Below are 21,948 nucleotides of genomic sequence, written 5' to 3' on the forward strand. Positions count from 1 at the left end.
AATCTATTCATTCTTCTGTTCATCCATCCACATATTCATCTGTCCTTTCATCCATCCATATAGTCTTTTATCCACCCCTTTATTCCTTCATCCATCCATCCTTTCATTCAGTCATCTATTCACCCATCATCCATCCAGCCATTCATCCATTCATCTACCCATTCATCCATTCATCTATCCATCCATCCATTCATATATACATCCTTTCATCCATTCATCTATCTGTTCTTTCATCCATTCATCCACCCATTTATATATGTATTTTGAGATGGATTGTCACTCTTTTGCCCAGGTTGGAGTGCAGTGGAGCAATATTGGCTTACTGCAACCTCCACCTCCCAGGTTCAAGTGATTCTCCTTTCTGAGTCTCCCGAGTAGCTGGAATTACAGGCATCCATCACCACACCTGGCTAATTTTTGTATTTTTAGTAGAGACAAGGTTTCACCATGTTGGCCAGGCTGGTCTCAAACTCCTGACCTTAGGTGATCTGCCTGCCTCAGCCTCCCAGAGTGCTGGGATTACAGGCATGAGCCACCACACTCGACCCCATCTATTCATCTGTCTGTCTATTCATCTAACCATCCACCCATCCATCTACTCACCCATCTATCCATCCACCCACCGACCCACCATCCATCCATCTATCCATCCATCCATCCATCCATCCATCCATCCATCTATTCATTTACTCATTCGTCCACTTATATATTCATCTATTCTTTCATTTATTTATCTATTTTTCATCTATCCATCCATCCATTCCTACATCAATTTGTCCATCTATTCATTCTTCTATCCATCCATTTATCAATTTATTTATCCATCTATATAGTCATCTGTCTTTTCATCTACCCATCTGTCTAGGCTTTTATTCACCCTTCTACTCCTTTATCCCTTTATCCAACCATCCTTCCACCCACTTATCCATTCGCCCATCCATTCATTCACCCAGCCATCCATCCGTCCATCTGTCCATTCATCCATTCATACACATATTCTTGCATTCTTTCATCTGTCTCTTCTTTCATCCATCCATCCATCCACCCACCTGTCTATCCATTCACCCATCCACCCCTCTATCCAGTCACCCATCCACACCTCTATCCATTCATCTATCTATTCAGCCATCCAGCCAGCCATCTATCCATCCATCCATCTATCCATCATCCATCCACCCATCTATCCATTTATCTACCCACCCACCCATCTATTCATCCATCTATTCATTTATCTACCCATGTATCCATCTATCCACCCACCCATATATCCATGCATCCAGCCAGTTATGCAACCAGCCATTCAGCCATCCATCCATCCATCCATCCATCCATCCATCCATCCCTCCCTCCCTCATTTATTCATTTATCACTCACCCATCTATTCATTCTCCCATCCATCCAACATGAAAGCTCAGCCTAAAGAATAATATAGTGGCTGGTAGAATGGCACTTGTGAAGCTCTTGAGGTCAGAAGCAATTTGGCCATCCCCAAAGCTGGAGTGTGTGGTGAGCCATAGAGAGTGGTGGGAGGTGAGGCCAGAAACATAGACAGAGCTGGTGACAGCACCTGGGGGGCCTGGAGAGGGAGGGGGGGCATTGCAGGTGGACCTGAGTGACCTCAGTTGGGGAAGGGAGGAGAGGGCCAGGTTACCAGGCTTCATTTGGCAGTTGCTGGTGAGCCACTGGGTGGCATTAGGGCAGGAATAGATACATCTGCCCTGAAAAGCCATGTTCTTTTCACAGAAGGTGACTCAAAGAATGTGGCCGAACCTGGAAGGGGACAACAGAGGCACTTTCAATAAAGCAACGACAGGTAGGTGAGTGGGAGGAGAGCAAGAGTCGGTGGCCAGAGTAAAGGTGGGCAGCCAGGTGTCCTGGCAGCTTTCACCACCAGGTTGAGTAGCAGAAGGGTGAGAGTAGGGCTTTCCCTACTGGTAGAATCGAAATTCCCTTCTGCAGTAAGTTCTCATCTAACGTCAATAGGTTTTTGGAAACAGACTTTAAATGCGGCGATGTACTGTATGCACTGTATGCCATAGGAGCTTAACTCATTTGTTGGTCTGTTCGTTTAAAAGAGAGGGACTCACTTTGTCACCCAGGCGGGTGTGCACTGGCACAGTCAGTTCACTGTGGCCTCAGACTCGTGGGCTCAAGTCATCTTCCACCTTGCCCTCAGCCCCTGTAGCTGGGACTGCAGACATACACCACCGTTGCCCGGCTACTATTTTGGATTTTTTGTAGAGACAGGTTCTCACTATTTTACCCAGGCTGGTATTGAACTCTTGGCCTCAAGTAGTCCTCCCACTTTGGCCTCCCAAAGTGCTGGGATTGCAGGCATGAGTCACTGTGTCTGGCCTTAGCTCTTGTTTATGTCAGTTAGCCTGTGGTAAAATTGTCTTTGTCACATAGTAGATCATTTTGCTTAAAGTTGCAGTTTCCTAGAAGCTATCCATGATATTACATGAGGACCTACTGCAATTTCAAGGCAGGAACATAGGAGAACCTTGTGTGTGATCAGCAGCGGAAGCGATTCTGTATCCCTCTGAATCCAAACCCAAGACTGGACTAGATCACAACTCTCCTTCCCATTCCTTTGTCTCGATGTCTCCAGAAAGTCTTGTCTATCTCTTCTCACTTCTGTCAGACAATTCCATTGGGTGTCAACTATCCGATAGGCAGGGTTCCAGCCTCTCAGTTTCTCAGTGGTGGTGCATGCCAGGGTGGTCTGGTGCACAAATCCCACAGAGCCCCTGCTCTCAAGGAGGCCACATCCTGGTAGGATAAGGCTACACGAGTCAACAGATCAATCAGTTGAAAGGTGTGCAGAAGAAGTAAACAGACATCGGGAGGCAGAGTCCCTGGGCAGGGGCAGGGGCTGCTTCATTCGGGGTCAGGGAAGGCCCTGTAGGGGTTGACGTCTGAGTCAAGATCCAAGGTAAGAAGGTGCTGTGTGCGGAGGGCCTGGAGGATAGGTGCCCTGAAGGAAGGAGTTGGAAGAAATGAAAGTCCCAAGCGGGAGGGACGCTGGCTTTGGGGAGCTGAAGGAAGGCCCCTGGGGTGGAGACAGGAAGGTAGCAGGGAGGCTGGGCGCAGAGGGGGCTGCAGGTGAGGCACAGGCTTGCTCTCAGGTGCCCTCAAAGGTGAGACGCAGGTTTATGCAAAGGGCTGTGGAGTTGCAGCCACCCAAGGGTGGCAGCCCTAAACCCAAAAATCCGCCCAGCCTCTGTGAGTGCTGCATAGCCACAGAGGGCAGAGAGGAGCCCTCAGAAGCAGGTGACAGCCTCCCAGGGCGTCCTCGAAAAGTGCATGTCGGATTTCAGATTCCAGAGTCCTCCGGGAAAATCTGGAGCCCGTAGGGATTGATGCCAGCATGTCTATTACCTGCTGATGACAGGAGCCGTCCCTGGAGTGGGTCAGATGCAGCTGAGGACTGAGCTTCTAACAGGGAAAGAGGAGACTGGCAGATGAGGGTAAGACCTTGAGAGACAGTTTAGGATGGTTTAGAAGTCGAGGCTTTTGGCCGGGCACAGTGGCTCACGTCTGTAATCCTAACGTTTTGGGATGCTGAGACGGGGAGATGTTATGACCCTAGGGGTTCGAGTCCAGCCTGACCTGGCCAACATAGCGAAACCCCATCTCTGCAAGAAATACAAAATTACCCAGGCATGTTCGTGTGCACCTGTGGTCCCAGCTACTTGGGAGGCTGTGATGGGAGGATCACCTGAGCTGAGGGAGGTCAAGGCTGCAGTGAGCCATGTTTGCACCATTGTACTCCAGTCTGGGCGACAGAGTAATACCCTGTCTCAAGAGAAAATAAAGTTCAGCCTTTGGAGCAAAGTAGGCCTGGGTGTCAGTTCTTGCTCCACCACTGTGTGCCCTGAAGCAAATAATTTCAACTCTCTGAGCCTCATTTTCCTAATCTATAAAATGGGACTGATGGGAAGGGAGGAGTTAGCAACTACATAAAATGATGCCCATGAAAGACTTCACAATGAGCTAAGAATTGGGTCTTCTCAGAAACTGGCATCCTCCTGGTGTTACTGGTGGTGGTGGCGGGGGATGACAGATTTGTGACTCTGTGGTCTGCCCTGCAGCGGTTCATTCTCGTTCTTCTTTGCTTCCTTTCCAGCTGGGTTGCGAGAACATTTCTCCACACTTTCTGCTAAGCCTTGGAAATAGTTGGGAAGAGTAGTTTGACCCTCAGTGTTCACATTCAGCTCAGCAGAGCAAGACCCCAGAGATGCTTAGAGACAGGACACCTGGCCGTCAATCCCAGCTTGGGCCAGCCTGGCTGGGCGACTCTGTGGGAGGCACTTAACAGCTCTAGGTCCCTGTTTTGCCATCCTGGGAGCAAAGCCCTGCAGTTCCAGGAGACTTTTGCCAGGGAAGAAGCCACGACCCATGCAAGCATTTTTGAAGCCCCTTTCTAAGACAAGTTTCAGCATCTTGGTATTTTGGGCCGATTTCTCCCAAGTCTGGCTCTGGGAGGTATGTACCCATCCCAAATGTTTCCAAAATAAATTCATCCATCAGGAAATGAAAATGAACTCGTTTCAGATTCCAGAGTCTACTCATGTGTGATGGATGTGTGATTCCTAGTTTTAGCACCTGATGATCTTCAGTTGGATGTGGTGAGGCCCACATGTTAGCAGACGGTGGGAGGAGGACACGGAACAGCAGAAAGAGCCAGATGAGGTGCTGGGTCTCTGGTGTTTTGTGCTATTTTGTCACCGTTTAATTCAGGGTGGGAGGCGGCTCGAGTGTCGCTGGGATGAGGTGTCAGCTCGGCTCTTCTCCTGGAGCCCAGGAGCATCCAGGCAACATGCCTCCTCCCTGTGTTAGCTGAGAGCACCTAAAGCAGACCCTGGGAGGGGGTTTGTTGAAAGCGATTCATTAGGGAGGTTCCTGGGAAAAACTGGCAGGGGAGTGGGAAGTGGAGCCAGAGGAGACAGTCAGATGAGGGCAAGGTGTCCAGTGCCCATGGGGGGCACCTTTGGTGCGTTCCGTGTGGGGGTCTTGGAGGAAGCCTGAGTCTCACCAGGGCTGGTTCCAGAGCTGTGTGGACTATACTGTCATTCAGAAGGACCCTGCGCTTGGTTTAATGATCTGCTGTCACCATTTAAAGACTCTTTGTCATTGTTGATCAAGGGTTCAGCTTGTTCATTTTGTAAATGATGTTGGTAGCCCAGAGCCACTCTGTGGAGCTGGCCCCACTGGGGCTGGGTGACGACGCTGGAACCCAAGTATCCATAACGCTTCTGGCACCCATCAGTGAGCAGCGAGGCTGCCCCTCCCCCTAAGGGAGGGAGAGGCACAAAGGCACCCAAGGGGACGTGGGCAGAGCCCCTAGGGCATCTGTTACACAATCCAGATTCCAACCGTGTCTGCACAGAATGTACACACATATATACACAGGCTTGTGTGAGAAATGATTAAATTCAGCCAACAACCGTTCTGTTCAAAGTAACCTCATGGAAATTGGTACTAGTCAATTCTTTGACAGGATTCAACATTTTAGATTCCAAAATTCTCTTGTGTGGAGACCACACCCAAGTGTCTGTATTTGAACCGCGCAGCCGGTGCGCCCCCACTCACACTCTTTCTCCCCATTATGTCCGCATTCTCTTGGAAACACTCCAAGTCCAGTTTCAAGTGGGGATGGGTAACTCATAGCCTTTCCATCTTCGTCGTTTCTGAGCACCAGGGTGTTCATATCATTCAAGAACTACTCTCTCTTGCTTTTGGTATGTCTGTGTTCAAGTGACTTGTGTACAAGTCATATAAAGTGGGCATTTGTCACACTGCCAGGAGAGGTTTTGATGGTTACTTTGATGGAAAAGAAAGGTGACACCCCCCAAGAGTGGCAAGTTCAACAGATACAATACAAGGAAACAAATACCATTTCCATTTTGGAGGGTGGGGCTTATGTGGATTCCAGGCATGGGTCACTTTGTGAAATTTATGCACATGTGCTCTTTGGGGTAAGCCGGGGGTCACAGCCGAGGTCACCCATTAAATTATGGGCACCCCACCCGTGCTAGATGGCCTGCTGTCAATGTCCTGGGGTGGGCTGCAGTTCCCAAGCCTCATCAGAGCTGAGGACAAAGTGACAAACTGCCCACTGCCAACTAGCCACGTACGGTGGAAGCAAATAATTACAACTGGCAGAGACTCCAGGGGTGCTGGCAATTTCCGTGTGTCTCTGAGATGAGGAAACTGTGGATCTGGGAGATCTGAAAGGACCCACCCAAAGCTGTGACGTCAATAAGAGCCAGAGCCAGGATTCCGAGCAGGCAGTCCCATCCCACACTCAGGCTCCAGAGACCCTGCTCTCTTGCTAGCCTGGCCTGTCAAAGCTGACTCCCTCCTGCCAGTAAGGCGTAGAAGGGACCCCTGACCGTGTGCTGCCCTGCAGAGGACTCTGGAGTGAAGGGACTGGGCTGAGCTCATCTCCACTGCCTGGGGGGCTGCTCAGTAGATGGGGTGGAGCCTGGTCAGCCTGAGTTCCAGTCCTGGGCAAGGCACTTGTCCTGTGGGAGCCTCAGTCTTTCTCTGAACTGCGTGTAATAAAAGTAGCTGCCTTTCAAGGTTGCTGGAGGTCTGGAATGAGATGCTATAGAATAAGCGGTTAGCACACAGGAATGATTATAATCATGATCACTAGCCTGGCACGACACACACCAGTTCTCTTAATCTTCACAAAGCCTCATGAAAACAGCCTGCACACCCGCATTTTCCAGCTGTGGAAATTTGGCCTCAGAGAAGTCAGGCAAGCTGCCTAGGGTCACACAGAAAGCAAATGGCAGGGCTGGGCTTTGAGCCCAGAGCCACCCATGCCCAAGTCTAGATGGGCTGGTCCTGCTTTGTGTTGAGTCCCAGCCGCCAGCTGGGCAGCCCTCACAGGTTACTGACGGTGCCCCAGCCTCGGAGACCCCATTTCTGAAGCGTGAATGAGAACTCCAGGTCGTTATGATTACTGTGGACTCAATCATCATCACACGACTGGGACTGAACTGTCAATTAAGACACAAATACCAAGGCAGGAAGGCGGCCGTGTGCTGCCAAGCAGTGAAAAATAAGACCTACCTTCTGCTCTCAAGGAGCCCACAGTCCTTGAGGGAATCAGAGAAACAACGAGAGAGTTATGGTTCAGGGCAGGGGAGGCACAGGTGGGAGCAGGGTCTGGAGGTGCCATAGGAGCCCAGTGAAGGATGCTAAGCTCAGGCCAGAGGCAGAAAGGGCAACCAGGGAAGACGTCCTGGAGGTGGTGATGTGCAAGTTGGTCATAACTGATACCTGAACAGTTCTGGGAACATGTGCATTTCAAGGGGAACTGCTGTCCCTGTTTGGTTTAAGGCAGAGGTTCTCAACCTTGGCACGATTGGTGTTTTGTGCAGGATCATTCTTTGTGGTGGGGGCCGTCCTGTTTGGTGGAGGATGATGAGACGCACACCAGCCTCTACCCACCCCGATGCCAGAAGCACCCTCCCCAAAGCTGGGACCACAGAATTGTGACTTTGCCAAAGCTCCTTGGGGTATAGTTACCCGGTGAGAACTTCTGGTTTAAGCCTAAAATAATGAAGCTCGACTTTGCATCATTTCATCTGTCAGTGAGTTCTCCTGGGGCACTTTGCCTTAGGTTCAGGGTAATTAACTTCCCGCTCACTCATCACTTATTCATTCACTGACTCATGCACTCATTCTGTCAAGTAATATTCCCAGGCACTAACCACCTTTTCGTTAATCTGATCTGAGGCATCACTTTGTTTTCCTTCTGACATTCCTGAAGTTAGGGCTTGTCTTACGGCCACTGTCTTCCAGGCCCAGGCACGATAGAGGCACCATTGCCTGCACAAGTGAATATCAAAACATGCAGGTTGGGTGTCAGCAGCTTGGTGGAAACTTCCCGAAACAACAGAGGAATAAAAAATTCTGCATCACCAGTGCTCTCAGAAAGATGTTCTATGAAATACCTTATCTCATTTATTGCATTTATATTTTTTATTTGAGGCACACATAAGAATGATACCTGATGAGGCCAGGCACGGTGGCTCACACCTGTAATCCCAGCACTTTGGGAGGCCAAGGCAGGCAGATCATTTGAGGCCAGGAGTTTGAGACCAGCTTGGCCAACATGGTGAAACCTTATCTCTATTAAAAATACAAGAATCAGCCAGGTGTGCTGGTGCATTCCTGTAATCCCAGCTTCTTAGGAGGCTGAGGCACAAGAATCACTTGAACCCAGGAGACAGAGGTTGCAGTGAGCTGAGATTGTGCCACTATACTCCAGCCTGGGGACAGAGCAAGACTCTGTCTCAAAAAAAAAAAAAAAAAAAAAAAGAATGCTGAATGATGAAAACCTATGTCTATGTAAGTCTAAGAGACGCCTCTGATGATCTTGAAATCAAAAGGGAAAGGGCAGGATGGCCAAATGAAAGCCCACTCCACTTATCTCCCCTGCAGGACCACCAAACCTTAGCACTAACTACGCACAGAGAGCGCCATCGCAAGAGCAAAGAATCAGGTGAGCAATCACAGTACCTGGTTTCAACTTCATGGTGCAGAAGGAAGCATGGAAGAGGCTAGGAAAGACGCTCTTGAATTGCTACCCCTCCTGCATCCCTCAGCAGCAGCCACACGGCAGGGAGAAATCTATGCACTTGGGAGAGGAAGAGTGTAGGCACTGAGGGACTTCCCATTGAACTCGGGGCTGCCCTGTCACAGCAGAGAGCAGAGCCGAGGTGGGTTCAGCCGGTGCCCATGCACAGAGGGAGCATGTGGACCAACCCTAGCCAGAGGGGAATCGCCCATCCCAGTAGTCAGAACCTGAGTTTCTCAGCAAGCCTTGCCACCATGGACTAAAGTGTTCTGGGATACTGGGTAAACTTGAAAAGCTGTCCAGGACACAAGGGCTGGAATTCCTAGGCAACTCCTAGTACTCGGCTGGGCTTAGAGCCAGAGGACCTGTATGGCACATGACCGAGGGTGACACCAGGGCTTGGAGGCTAAGGGGGTGCTGGTGTCACCCCTCCTCCAAATCCAGGCAGCACAGCTGGCAGCAATGAAAGTGACTCCTTCCTTCTGCTCAGGGAGAGGAGCGTTCAGACTAAAGACCACCAGGCGTGGTGACTGACTTCTGTAATCCTAGCACTTTGAGAGACCAAATCATGAGGTCAGGAGGTTGAGACCAGCCCGGCCAACATGGTGAAATCCTGTCTCTATTAAAAATACAAAAAATTAGCTGCGTGTAGGGGCAGGCGCCTGTAATCCCAGCTACTCAGGAGGCTGAGGCAGGAGAATTGCTTGAACCCAGGAGGCAGGGGTTGCAGTGAGCCGACATCTCACCACTGCACTCCAGATCGGGTGACAGAGTGGAAGACAAAAAAAGACGAAAGAGGACTTCACGTTGCCTCTTGGATTCCAGCTCAGCCACAGCAGGATAGCTCACTGGGCAGAGTCACGAGACCCCGATTCCAGGCCCTAGCTCATGGATGACATTTCTAGGTACACGCTGGGCTAGAAGGGAACCCACTGCCTTGAAGGGAAGGACCTACTGCTGGCAGGATTCGTCACCTGCTCACTGAAGGGCTCTCAGACCCTGAATCACCAACAGTGATACCCAGGTCGTATGCTGTGGGCCTTCGGGCCTGAGATGTGCCAGTGTCAGGTTTGACCCAGTGCATTCCCAGCTGTGGTGGCCTTAGGGAGAAGACCCCTTCTGTTTGAGAAAAGTGGAAGGAAAAGTAACAGCGACTTTGTCTTGCATGTTAGGCCCCAGTTTGGCCACAGTGGGGTAGAGCAGCACACAGGCCCTTAGGGTCTCTGGGTCTAGGCCTAGACTCTTGGACGGCATTTCTGGACCTGCCCTGGGCCAGAGGTGAGCCCAATGCCCTGAAAGGTGAGTCCCAGGCCTGGCAGAGTTCATTTCAAGCTGATGGAAGGGCCCCTGGGCTTTACATGAACATCTGCAATGGCCTGGCAGAACGCCCGACCATGCACCAGGGGCCATAGTGGCCACAGGCTCCTTTGCCTATGGGAGGAAAGAGCAGGAAGGACTTTGTCTCGTGGTGTGAGTGCCAGCTTAGCTGCAGCAGGACAAAACATCAGCTAAATGTCTAAGATATTTTACTATAATCCCTGGCTCCCAGCCAGCATCTCTGGGCCTATCCAGGATCTGAAGGAACTCATCGCTCTGAAGGGAGAGACACAAACCTTGCTGGCTTCACCACCTGCTGATCATAGAGCCCAAGGACCTTGAGTGGACATAGGTGGTAGCCAGGTCGTGGTTACAGTGGGTCTTGGGCGAGACCCAGTGCTGTACTGGCTTCAGGTCTGAACCAGTGCAGTCCTAGTGGTGGTGGTGGCAGGGACCACCAACCCGTTCCAGGTGACTCAGCACAGGCAGAGACTCCATTTGTTGGGAGAAAGTAACATTAAAGAATAAGAATTGGTACCTGGTAATCCAGATAATTCTCCTAGTTCTTATCTAAGATCACCAAGGTGGTACTTCTTTGAGTCTGCAAGAACCACAGTGTTGTTGAGTTTGTGGCCCTAAGTCCCTTAAAAGTCCTGGAAAGTCTTCCCAAGAAGGACAGGCAGCCCAGGTACAGTGGGTCACACTTGTAATCCTAACACTTTGGGAGACCAAGGGATGCAGATTGCTTGAGCCCAGGAGTTCGAGATCAGCCTGGATAACATGGTGAAACTCTGTCTCAACAAAAAATACAAAAAATAGTTGGATTTGGTGGCATGCACCTGTAGTTCCAGCTACTTGGGAGGCTGAGGCAGGAGGAAGGCTTGATCCTGGAGGTCAAGGCTACAATGTGCTGTGATTGCACCAGTGTACTCCAGCCTGGGCAACAGAGTGAGACCCTGTCTCAAAAAAAAAAAAAAAAAAAAAAGAAAAAAAAGAAAAGACCAAGAAGAAGAGGAAGGCCAGGCACAAACAAGCCCAGACTGTGAAGACTATGATAAATACCAAATTCTCCAATGCCCAGACACCAGCAAACATCTACAAGAATCAACACCACCTAGGAAAACATGACCTCACCAAATGAACCATAATAAGGCACAAGAGACCAATTTTGGCACCTCACCATAAATAAGGCACGAGGGACCAATTCTGGATAAACAGAGGCATGTGATCTCCTTCAGACTGTGAATTCAAAATAGCTGTGTTGAGAAAACTCAAAGAAATTCAAGATAATGCAAAGAAGGAATTTGGAATTCTATCGGATAAGTTTAACAAAGAGATTGAAATTGTTAAAAAGAAGCAGAAATTCTAGAGTTGAAAAATGCAATTGACATACTGAAGAATGCATCAGAGTCTCTTAATAGCAGAATTGATCAGGCAGAAGAAAGAATTCGTGAGCTTAAAGACAGGCTATTTGAAAATACATGGTCAGAAGAGACTGAAGAAAAAGAATGAAGCATGGCCTACCGGATCTAGGTAATAGTCCCAAAAGGGCAAATCTAAGAGTTATTGGCCTTAAAGAGGAGGTAAGAGAAAGAGATAGGAGTAGAGACCCTCCCAAAGCCACAGAAAAGATACTAATATTCAAGCAGAAGAAGGCTATACCCCAAAGAAGACTACCTCAAGGCATTAGTAATCAAACTCCCCACGGTCAAAGATAAAGAAAGGATTTCAAAATCAGTAAGAGAAAAGAAGCAAATAAGACAAAATGCAGCTCCAGTACATCTGGCAGCAGATGTTTCAGCAGAAAACTTACGGGCCAGGAGAGAGTGACGCGATATATTTAAAGTGCTAAAGAAAAATACCCCTTTACCCTAAAATAGTATATCCAGTAAAAATATCTTTCAAGCATGAAGGAGAAATAAAGGCCTCTCCAGACAAACAAAAGCTAAGTGATTTTGTCAACACCAGACCCGTCCTACAAAAAATGCTAAAAGGAGTTCTTCCATCTGAAAGAAAAGGACATTAGCGAGCAATAAGGAATCATCTGAAAGTGCAGAACTCACAGGTAACAGCACACAGAAAACCACAGCATAGTATAACACTGCAAGGATGGTATGTAAGCTACTCTTAAGTAGGAAGACTAAACAATGAAGCAATAAAAAAGAACTACAACAATTTTAAGACATAGTACAATAAGACAAAAAGAGAGACAAGAAAAAGCGAAAAAGCAGGGGGATGAAGTTAAAGTAGAGAGCTTTGGTCTTTGTATCCATCTTTTTCTACTTGTTTGTTCATTCGTTTATGCACTCAGGGTTAAACTGTTATCAGTTAAAAATAATGAATTGTAAGATAGTATTTGCAAGCCTCATGGTAACCTCAAATCAAAAAACAGGTACTCAAAAAATAAAAAGCAAGAAATTAAGTCATACCACCAAAGAAAATTGCCTTTATAAAAGGAATCCAGGAAGGAAGGATAAAAGAAAGACAAGACCACAAAATAATCAGAAAACAGATATCATTGTTATCAATAACAATGAATGTAAATGTACTAATCTCTCCAATTAAAAAACATAGAGTGGTTGAATGGATAAAAAAGCAAGATCCGATGATGTGTTGCCTACAAGGAACATGCTTCACCTACAAAGACACACATAGATAAAGTAAAGGGATGGTAAAAGATATGCCATGCCAATGGAAACAAACAAACAAACAAAACCAGGAATAGCTATACTTACATCAGACAAAACAGATTTCAATACAAAAACTGTAAGAGACAAAGCAGATCACTATATAATCACTATATAAAGGGGTTAATTCTGCAAGAGGATATAATAATTGTAAATATATTTGCAGCCAACACTGGACCAGGTGTATAAAGCAATTATTATTAGAGCTAAAGAAAGAGATAGACCTCAATATATAATAGCTGGAGACTTCAACACCCCACTTTCAGCACTGGACAGATCTTCCAGACAGAAAATCAACAAAGAAACATCAGACTTAATCGGCAATATAGATCAAATGGACCTAATAGATATTCACAAAACATTCATTCAACAGCTGCAGAATACACACTCTTCTCCTCAGCACATGGATCATAGTCAAGGATAGACCACATGTTAGTTCATAAAACAAGTCTTAAGACATTTAAAAAATTGAAATAATATCAAGCGTGTTCTCTGATCACAATGGAATAAAACTAGAAATCAGTAAGAGGAATTTTGGAAACTCTACCAACACATGCAAATTAAACAATATGCTCCTGAGCGACCACTGGGTCAATGATGAAATTAAAATGGAAATTTAAAAATTTCTTGAAACCAGTGGAAATAAAACATACTAAAACCTATGGGTTACAACTAAGAGGAAGTTTTATAGCTGTAAGTGCCTACATCAAAAAAGACTAAAAACTCCAAATAAATAACATAGCAATGGATCTTAAAGAACTAGAAAAGCAAGAGCAAACCAAACCCTGAAGAAATCACAAAAGTCAGAGCAGAAATAAATGAATTTGAAATGAAGACAACAATACAAAAGATCAACAAAGCAAGAAGTTCATTTTTTGAAAAGACAAATAAAATTGACAAGCCTTTAGCCAGACTAATAAAAAGAAATAGAAGACCCAAATAAATAAAATGAGAGGATTTAAAAGGAGGCATTCAGCTGATACTGCAGAAATCCAAAGGATCATTAGTGGCTACTATGAGCAACTTTATGCCAACAAATTGGAAAATCTAGAGGAAACGGACAAATTCCTACACACCTAGAAGCTACCAAGATTGAACTGTGAGCTGGGCATGGTGGCTCACTTCTGTAATCTCAGCAGTTTAGGAGGCCAAGGTGGGTGGATCACCTGAGGTTAGGAGTTCAAGACCAGCCTGGGCAACATGGTGAAACCCTGTCTCTACTAAAAATACCAAAATTAGCCAGGCATGGTGGTGTGCGCCTATAATCTTAGCTACTATGGAGGCTGAGGCACAAGAATTGCTTGAACTGGGAGGTGGAGGTGGAGGTTGCAGTGAGCCAAGATCATGCCATTGCACTCTTGCCTGGATAACAGAGTGAGACTCTGTTTCCAAAAAAATAAAAATACAAAACGAAAACAAAGATCGAACCATGAGAAAATAAAAAACCTGGTCAGGTGCAGTGGCTCATGCATGTAATCCCAGCACTTTGGGAGGCCAAGGCAAACAGATCACTTGACATCAGGAGTTCGAGATCAGTCTGGCCAACATGGTAAAACCCTATCTTTACTAAAAATACAAAGATTAGGCTGGGTGCAGTGTCTAACACCTATAGTCCCAGCAGTTTAGGAGGCTGAGCCTGGGGGGATGACCTGAGGCCAGGAGTTCAAAACCAGCCTGGCCAACATGGTGAAACCCCATCTCTACAAAAATAAAAAAAATTAGCTGGGATGGTGGCAGGTGCCTGTAATCTCATCTGCTTAGAAGGCTGAGACATGAGAATTGCTTGAACTAAGGAGGCAGAGGTTACATTGAGCTGAGATTGCGCAACTGCACTCCAGCCTGAACGACAGAGCAAGATTGTCTCAAAAACAAACAAACAATCAACCCCCCACCAAAAAAAAAATTAGCTGGGCACAGTGCTGCACGCCTGAAATTCGAGCTACTCAGGAAGCTCAGACAAGAGAATTGCTTGAACCTAGGAGACGGAGATTGCAGTGAGCCAAGATTGTGCTGCTGCACTCCAGCCTGGGTGACAGAGTGAGACACCGTCAAAAAAAAAAAAAAAAAAAAAAAATCCAAAATCTGAGCGGACCAATAACAAGTAACATGATTGAAGCCATAATAAAAAGTCTCCCAGTTAGGAAAAACACAGGACCTGATGGCTTCACTGCTGAATTCTACCAAACTTTTAAAGAAAAACTAATTCAAATTCTACTCAAACTTTTGTGAAAAACAGAGTCAGCAATGCTTCCAGACTCATTCTACAAGGCTAGTATTACCTCAATAACAGAACCAGACAAAATATATTAAAAAAACAAAACAAAAAACTATAGGCCAATATCTCTAATAATCCCAGCTACTCTGGAGGCTGAGGCAGGAGAATTGCTTGAACCCAGGAGGCAGAGGTTGCAGTGACTTGAGATTGTACCACTGCACTCCAGCTTGGGGGACAGAGCAAGACTCCATCTCAGGAAGAAACACAAAACAAAAACAAAAAAAACCGTAGGAGTTAACCAAAGAAGTGAAAGATCTCTACAATGAAAACTGTAAATCATTGATGCCAGAAATTGAAGAGGACACACACACCAAAAAGGGAAAGATATTCTATGTTCATGGATTGGAAGAATCAATGTTAAAATGTCCAATCTACAGATTTATGTAATTCCTATCAAAATACCAATGGCATTCTTCACAGAAATTTTTTTAAAAAAATCCTAAAATTATCTGGAATCACAAAAGACCCAGACTAGCCAAAGCTATCCTAAGCTAAAAGAAAAAACTGGAAGAATCATTTTACCTGACTTCATATCAGACTACAGAGCTATAGTCACCAAAACAACATGGTACTGGCATAAAGATAGACACATAGACCAGTGGAAGAGAATAGAAAAATTAACTAATTTTTGTAGAGGTGAAAGCATTCTATCAGCCTGGTTAGTGGTGCTTTTTCTTTTAGTTGTGTATAAAGTTGCACACGAGTTGTAGTATCTGCTGCCTGTCGCTGTTCCAGCCTGGAACAGCCTAGTAACAGTCCCTGCTGTACGGTGCCCATAGTGGTGTGTGCCTGGCCCATCTGGGAAGCTGAAATCTGAGGTGGTGAGGGGCTGTGGTGCTGGGCTGATGGGGTTCAAGAACTGGCTCTGAAAGAACAACTTTGTTCCCTTTTTTGCCATTGTCAAAGTCAAACTATGTTTTATACGAAGGTCATTTCGCTGGATATTTTTCTTTAAAAACATTTAAAAAAAAACAAAAAAAAAACAAAAAAAAACCTGGCCAGGCACGGTGCTTCACACCTGTAATCCCAGCACTTTACGGGGCTGAGGTGGGCGGATCATGAGGTCAGGAGATCGAGACCATGCTGGCTAACACAGTGAAACCCCATCTCTATTAAAAATACAAAAAATTGGCCAGGGGTGGTGGCATGTACCTGTAGTCCCAGCTACTTGGGAAGCTGAAGCAAGGGGCAGGAGAATCACTTGAACCCAGGAGGCAGAGGCTGCAGTGAGCTGAGATTGTGCCACTGTAGTCCATCCAGTCTGAGCGACAAAGCGAGACTCCATCTCAAAAAAAAAAAAACAAAAAAAAGCAAAAAAAAAAAAAAACGGAAAAACGTCTTGCTTTGAAACTCTCATAAATTTACAAGACATGCAAAGAAATATACAGGGAGGTCCCAGCCCCTCCAGTTCTCCTCCCCGACGGTAACATCTCTCACGGCTGTGGCATGACATCAAAACCAGGAAGGGGATGTGGGCACTCTCCATGGAGCGTACTCATCTGTGTCCCGTTCTGCATGGGTGTGTGTGTGTGTGTGTGTGTGTGTGTGTGTGTGTGTGTGTTGTTTGCATGTATGCGTAGCTATGTGATCTCGCTGCCCAAGCACCTGTCACCACCAAAAGGTCCCGACCTCACTATCACCTCCTCCTCACTCGGTGGTTTCATTACCCACATGTGGATGGAGTGTGGGGAAGATGGCAGTATGTGGCAATCTCCCCAAGGCCTCACAGCTGGAAACTGGCCCAGCGGGTTGCTGGGACATCAGAGCCCCACCTCCCGTGCGCCCCCTCTTCAGGAACAGAAAGAGGCCGGCCCACTTCTCTGAATCCCTGTCTGGAGTTTTCTCTTTTGTGGCACAAGTTCTCCTGTATTGAGGCGACAACTTCTCAGTTGCAGCCACCTCTCTAACCACCTGGGGATGGTTCCACAGCCACAGGGAGCAGGGGTGACCAGGAGCTGAGAGGACTTTGTCCCTCCTGACAGCAAACAGGGCCTCAAAGCATGGCTGCAGGTGGGACCCTGCGTGCATTGGGTCCCCACTGCTAGATGGGGCACCAGGATGCTGGCAACTCACGGGCAAGCCCATCATGGGCTGCTCCAGCCCTGCTGGAGACAAACCGCCTCGCGCCATCCAAGGCCCCAGAAAGCAGCTTTTTCCATAAGGGCAAACTTAACTAAATTATCCCTTTGGGCCGGGCATGATGGTTCATGCCTATAATCCCAGCACTTTGGGAAGTCAAGGTGGGAGGATTGCTTGAGTCCAGGAGTTCAAGGCCAGCCTGGGCAACAAAGTGAGACTCTGTCTCTACAAAAGAAAAAAAAAATAGGCATGGTGGTCTACACTGTGGGTCCCAGATACACAAGAGGCTGAGGTGGGGGCATCGCTGGAGCCCAGGAGGTTGAGGCTGCAGTGAGCCACGATTGTGCCACTGGAAAACAAAGCAAAACCCTGTCTCAGAACAATAATAATACTAATAATCGTCCCTTTGGACCTTGGTTATTTGGATGTGGCCACATTCCTTCCCCGGTTGCTTTCCATCTGAGCTGCCGGTATAAGTTTGCACCCTGAGCTTTTTTTCTAGAACATTCTCATAGAGATCAGTAAGTTGGTCCAAAGAGAAGGCTGGTGGGTCCATTTCAGGTGGCTGTCTTTCAGGACAAACCTGATCTTACAGCCCCTACACAGGGCCTTCCTGTACTGACACCTGGAGTAGAAGCCTGGGTGAGCAGGTGAGAAGGAGCCCAGCCCCCAAAACGGATCCTTGTCGCAGGCACCTGTGAGCTGCCTGAAGTTCCACCATTACAGAACCATCTTTTGTTGACAGCTGCGAGCCTGTTAGACTGTGGACTTCTCTGGGAGAGGCTGCTGTCATCTAAGCCATTAGGGAGTCCTGCCCTTCACTTTACGTTTTGAGTGGAGCCACACAGGTGTGTCGCTGACCACGGCCACTGAGGTAAGAGGTAGGAGAGGGTCATTCTGGGCTCCAGGCATCTAGTCCAGGTGAGGAATCGGGGAGGGCTTCCCAGAGGAGGTGATGTCTGAGTGAAGTTTCTGAGTATGCATTTCTGTAGCTGCTGCAACAAAGGCCCGTACACCAAGTGATTTGAAACAATAATGCATTCTCTCACAGTTCTAGAGGCCAGAAAGTCAAAACCAAGGTGTCGACACCCCTGGGTCCTTCAGAGGATCTGAGGGAGAATCCACCCCGTCCCCCTCTCTGAGCTTGGAGGGAAAATCCACCCTGTGCCTGTCTCCCAGCTTCCGATGGCGGCCGGCCAGTTTGGTGCTCCCTGCCTTGAGGATGCGTCCCTTCCATCCCTGCAGCATCTCCCTGTGGCCTTCGTCTCTGTCTGTATCCCAGACTTCCCTCTGGTTTCTCCTTGAAGACATCTATCATGGGATTTAGGGCCCCCGCTAAGTCCAGGATGATCTCATCTTGAGACCTTTAACTTCATCCCATCTGCAAAGGCCATGTTTTCAAATAAGGTCACATGCACAGGTTCAAGGGGTTAAGACAGAGACATTCTGGGGAGACATCATTGAACCCACTACAGGGAACACATGGCTAGGTCAGGAGAGGGAAGAGGAGGGAAGGCATTCCAGGAAGATGGAAGAGCATTGGCAAAGGCACAAAGCAGGGAAGTTCAGGGACCCCGAAGCAGGTGGGCGTGGCCAGGGAAAGGGCCATCCGAGAGTGAGAGGAAGTAGGGCTAGAAAGCTAAGCAGCTGCCAGCCAGCTCATGCACTGAGTTTGAACTTGACCCTGTTAATCCAAAGGGAAAAAAATGGAGGCAAAAATGTACTTAATTACTTAGTTAAATTCAGTAGAGAGTGTATTGGGGCCAATCTTGAGGATTCCAACCTGAGAGCATGGATTCAAGCTGCTCTGAATATTTACTCCACTCAGCAGCGGTTATAAGGAGGTTTTTAAAGGAAAAAAGGAGAGGCGGTTCCCAGGATGTTTACCAAGAAATTATATTAAAGTAACGGAAGCTGTTGCTTGGCTAGGCATTGTTCTTTGTGTCACAAATTCCCAGAACATCAAGTTAGTGGGTGAGGCAGCGGGTCAGGAACAAAATGCCTTTAAACGACTGCCCCTAGGCCTGGGGGCAGGGCACGGCTGAGGTCCCACACTCTCCTCTCTCCAGACCTGATGAATTCTGCACACTCCACGAAGCTCAGACCACACCCAGCCATTTTTTTTCCTCAACCCTGAAAATGATGTGGAGACGCTGTAAGTTTCACCTGGGCCATTATGTCACTTGACTCTCCCCACATGCCGGAGAGGTCGGAATTATGGCCCCATTCACAAATGGAGACTCTGAGGCCCAGGGAGGTGAAGTCACTTCTGAGGCCCAGGGAGGTGAAGCAAGAGCTGATCATTAGAGAAAAAGCAAGGGCCGGATTGGAGCTCAGGTCGCATCTAACCTCCTGAGTGGGAAGATGCAGGTGGCAGGGCTCGGGGTGTCTGTGGCAGGCTTGGGGTGTCTGTGGCAGGCTCGGGGTGTCTGTGGCAGGGCTCGGGGTGTCTGTGGCAGGCTCAGGGTGTCTGTGGCAGGGCTTGGGGTGTCTGTGGCAGGGCTTGGGGTGTCTGTGGCAGGCAGGGTTGGTTTATCCAGGAGAAAGGAAGAGAGCAAGGCTTTTGGAACTGGGTGCCAGGAGGTCAGCGCTGGGTTCTGAGCAAACCCCAGTGCTACCATTGTCCCAGGTTTGATTGTCCCCAAGGCTCAGGAAATGAGTTGTGTACCATGATTTAAATAGGACATGGGGCCAGGTGTGGCAGCTCACGCCTGTAATCCCAGCACTTTGGGAGGCCAAGGCGGGTGGATCAGCTGCAGTCAGGCATTTGAGACCAACCCGGACAATACAGTGAAACCCTGTCTCTACTAAAAATAAAAAAAAATTAGCTGGGCATGGTGGCGCGCACCTGTAATCCCAGCTGAAGGGAGGCTGAAGCAGGAGAGTCACTTGACTCCAGGAGACGGAGGTTGCAGTGAACCCAGATCACACCATTGCACTCCAGCCTGGGCAACAGAGCGAGACTCGTCTCAGAATAATCAATCAATAAATAAATAGGACAGGGACTCTCAAACTCTGTCTAGCAGAGGGATAGACACCTTGTCTCCTTTATGCCCATGCATGAGGGAGACACTAAAAGCTCCCCAGTTGTCTGCCTTAGCAAGGAAAACTCAAAGGCTTTACACCTTGGGAAGAGCAGAAATTCCAACTAAATAAGGCAATGAGTTATGCCTAAAAGGCTGATCCAAATGCAGACATTTCAGAGGTTCATGATATGAACTCACGAGGTTGGTTTGTTTGACACCAGGTCTCTCTCTGTTGCTCAGGCTCGAGTACAGTGGCATAAGGAAAGCTGACTGCAGCCGTGACCTTCCAGGCTCAAGCGATCTTCCTGCCTCAGCCTGCCAAGTAGCTGGGACTACAGGTGCACATCACCACACCTGGCTAAGGTTCTTACGTTTTACAGAGACAGAGGGTCTTGCTATTTTGCCCAGGCTGGTCTCGAATTCCTGGGCTCCAGTAATCCCTCTGCCCCAGCCTCCTAGGATTACAGGCATAAGCCACTGCATTCGGCCAAGATACTTTATTTTTTAAAACATATTTATATCAGCTAGTCCTGAGCACTGAAAAGGCTTAGAAAAAGTGGTCACCTCCGTAGCCTAACACACGGATTATGGTCTTAAAATGCCATTTCTCATTTGAAACACTAAAATTTAAAAGCACTGTGTCTTGGAGAAGTGGCTCATTTTAGGACTGGAAAGGTGCCAGCCAGTGTACAAGACAAGACTGGATGATCTTATCACACCAAATATCAAGGGAGCTATCAGTGACTCCTAGAATTACGCCAAAGAACTCAGAGCCAATCTGAAGACATTCTCGCCAGCCAAGGATGTGTGACAATGTGAGCTTCAAGATGAATAATACTTGCAATGGATGGAAATGCATCTATGTTTAAACTCACAAGTTCACATATATATTTTTAAAACTTGCCTATGAGCTGGGTGCAGTGGCTCACGCCTATAATCTCAACACTTTGGGAGGCTGAGGCAGGTCGATCACCTGAGGTCAGGAGTTCGAGACCAGCCTGGCCAACATGGTGAAACCCTATCTCTACTAAAAATACAACAATTAGCCAGGTGTGGTAGCAGGTGCCTGTAATCTCAGCTAGTTGGGAGGCTGAGGCAGGAAAATTGCTTGAACGTGGGAGACAGGTTGCAGTGAGCTACGATCATGCCACTGCACTTCAGCCTGGGCGACAGACACAGACTCGGTTTCAAAAAAAAGAAAGAAAGAAAACTGGCACGTGTACATATGATTTAAAAAAAATGAAGGGAAGGAATCCAGCAATTCTTCTCCCATTCCTGTACCAATTGGTAACAAAATTGCAGATGAAGAAATGCCTCTCTTTACAGAAGTACTCCAATCAATTTAAAAGAAATGGTGGAGTAGCACAGTTTTGCAATCATCAATGAATTAGTGAATCTAGACCAGGCGTCCCCAAACTTTTTACACAGGGGGCCAGTTCACTGTCCCTCAGACCGTTGGAGGGCCGCCACATACTGTGCTCCTCTCACTGACCACCAGTGAAAGAGGTGCCCCTTCCTGAAGCGCAGCGGGGGGCCGGATAAATGGCCTCAGGGGGCCGCATGTGGCCCGTGGGCTGTAGTTTGGGGACACCTGGTCTAGACTTTAAGCAGCAACATGTACAATACAAAAAGAGACGCCCCCAGGCATCCTGAGCCTTTTGACACAGAAGCACAGGACCAAAGCCATCCAGCCAGAGCCTGGCCAACACTCTGGATCCCAATTTGCAAGGAATGGTGAGAACAGAGGCACAGGCGGAAGGCCACCGGGAGTCTGCAACCAGCAAAACCCAGACTGTAGGTGTGCCCAGGTCACACAGCCACGATTCTTCAACAGATCAACTGTAAGCAAGAAAGAGGGCTGGGATGTTAGACTGAATCATGGCTCCCAAAAGATGTCCACGTCCTCATCCCCAGAACCTGCGAATGTGTTTGCCTGCTCAGCAGAAGGGACTTCACAGGCGTGGC

General features: G+C 47.7%; 2 protein-coding genes across 9 annotated transcripts in view; both read left to right on the forward strand.

Moving 5' to 3' along the window:
* The window catches only part of WFDC1 (WAP four-disulfide core domain 1), a 105,519-nt gene that overhangs the window by 32,584 nt on the left and 50,987 nt on the right, over positions 1–21,948 (forward strand). For 2 of the 8 annotated variants that reach the window (XM_074400780.1, XM_039476501.2), the window contains 2 exons: positions 1,744–1,813; positions 4,130–4,570. In XM_074400780.1, coding sequence (XP_074256881.1) covers positions 1,744–1,802 — 59 coding nt within the window. In that variant the 3' untranslated portion in view covers positions 1,803–1,813; positions 4,130–4,570. The other 6 variants (XM_074400800.1, XM_074400807.1, XR_012518049.1 and 3 more) reach the window with 5 other exon arrangements.
* ATP2C2 (ATPase secretory pathway Ca2+ transporting 2) overlaps positions 8,461–21,948 on the forward strand; it is a 132,699-nt gene continuing 119,211 nt past the window's right edge. The window contains exon 1 of the mRNA XM_074400731.1: positions 8,461–8,524. The gene's annotated coding sequence lies outside the window, so the exon portion shown is untranslated. The remainder of the gene's footprint in view (positions 8,525–21,948) is intronic.

This window comes from Saimiri boliviensis, chromosome 1 (assembly GCF_048565385.1).
Source record: "Saimiri boliviensis isolate mSaiBol1 chromosome 1, mSaiBol1.pri, whole genome shotgun sequence".
NCBI lineage: Eukaryota > Metazoa > Chordata > Mammalia > Primates > Cebidae > Saimiri > Saimiri boliviensis.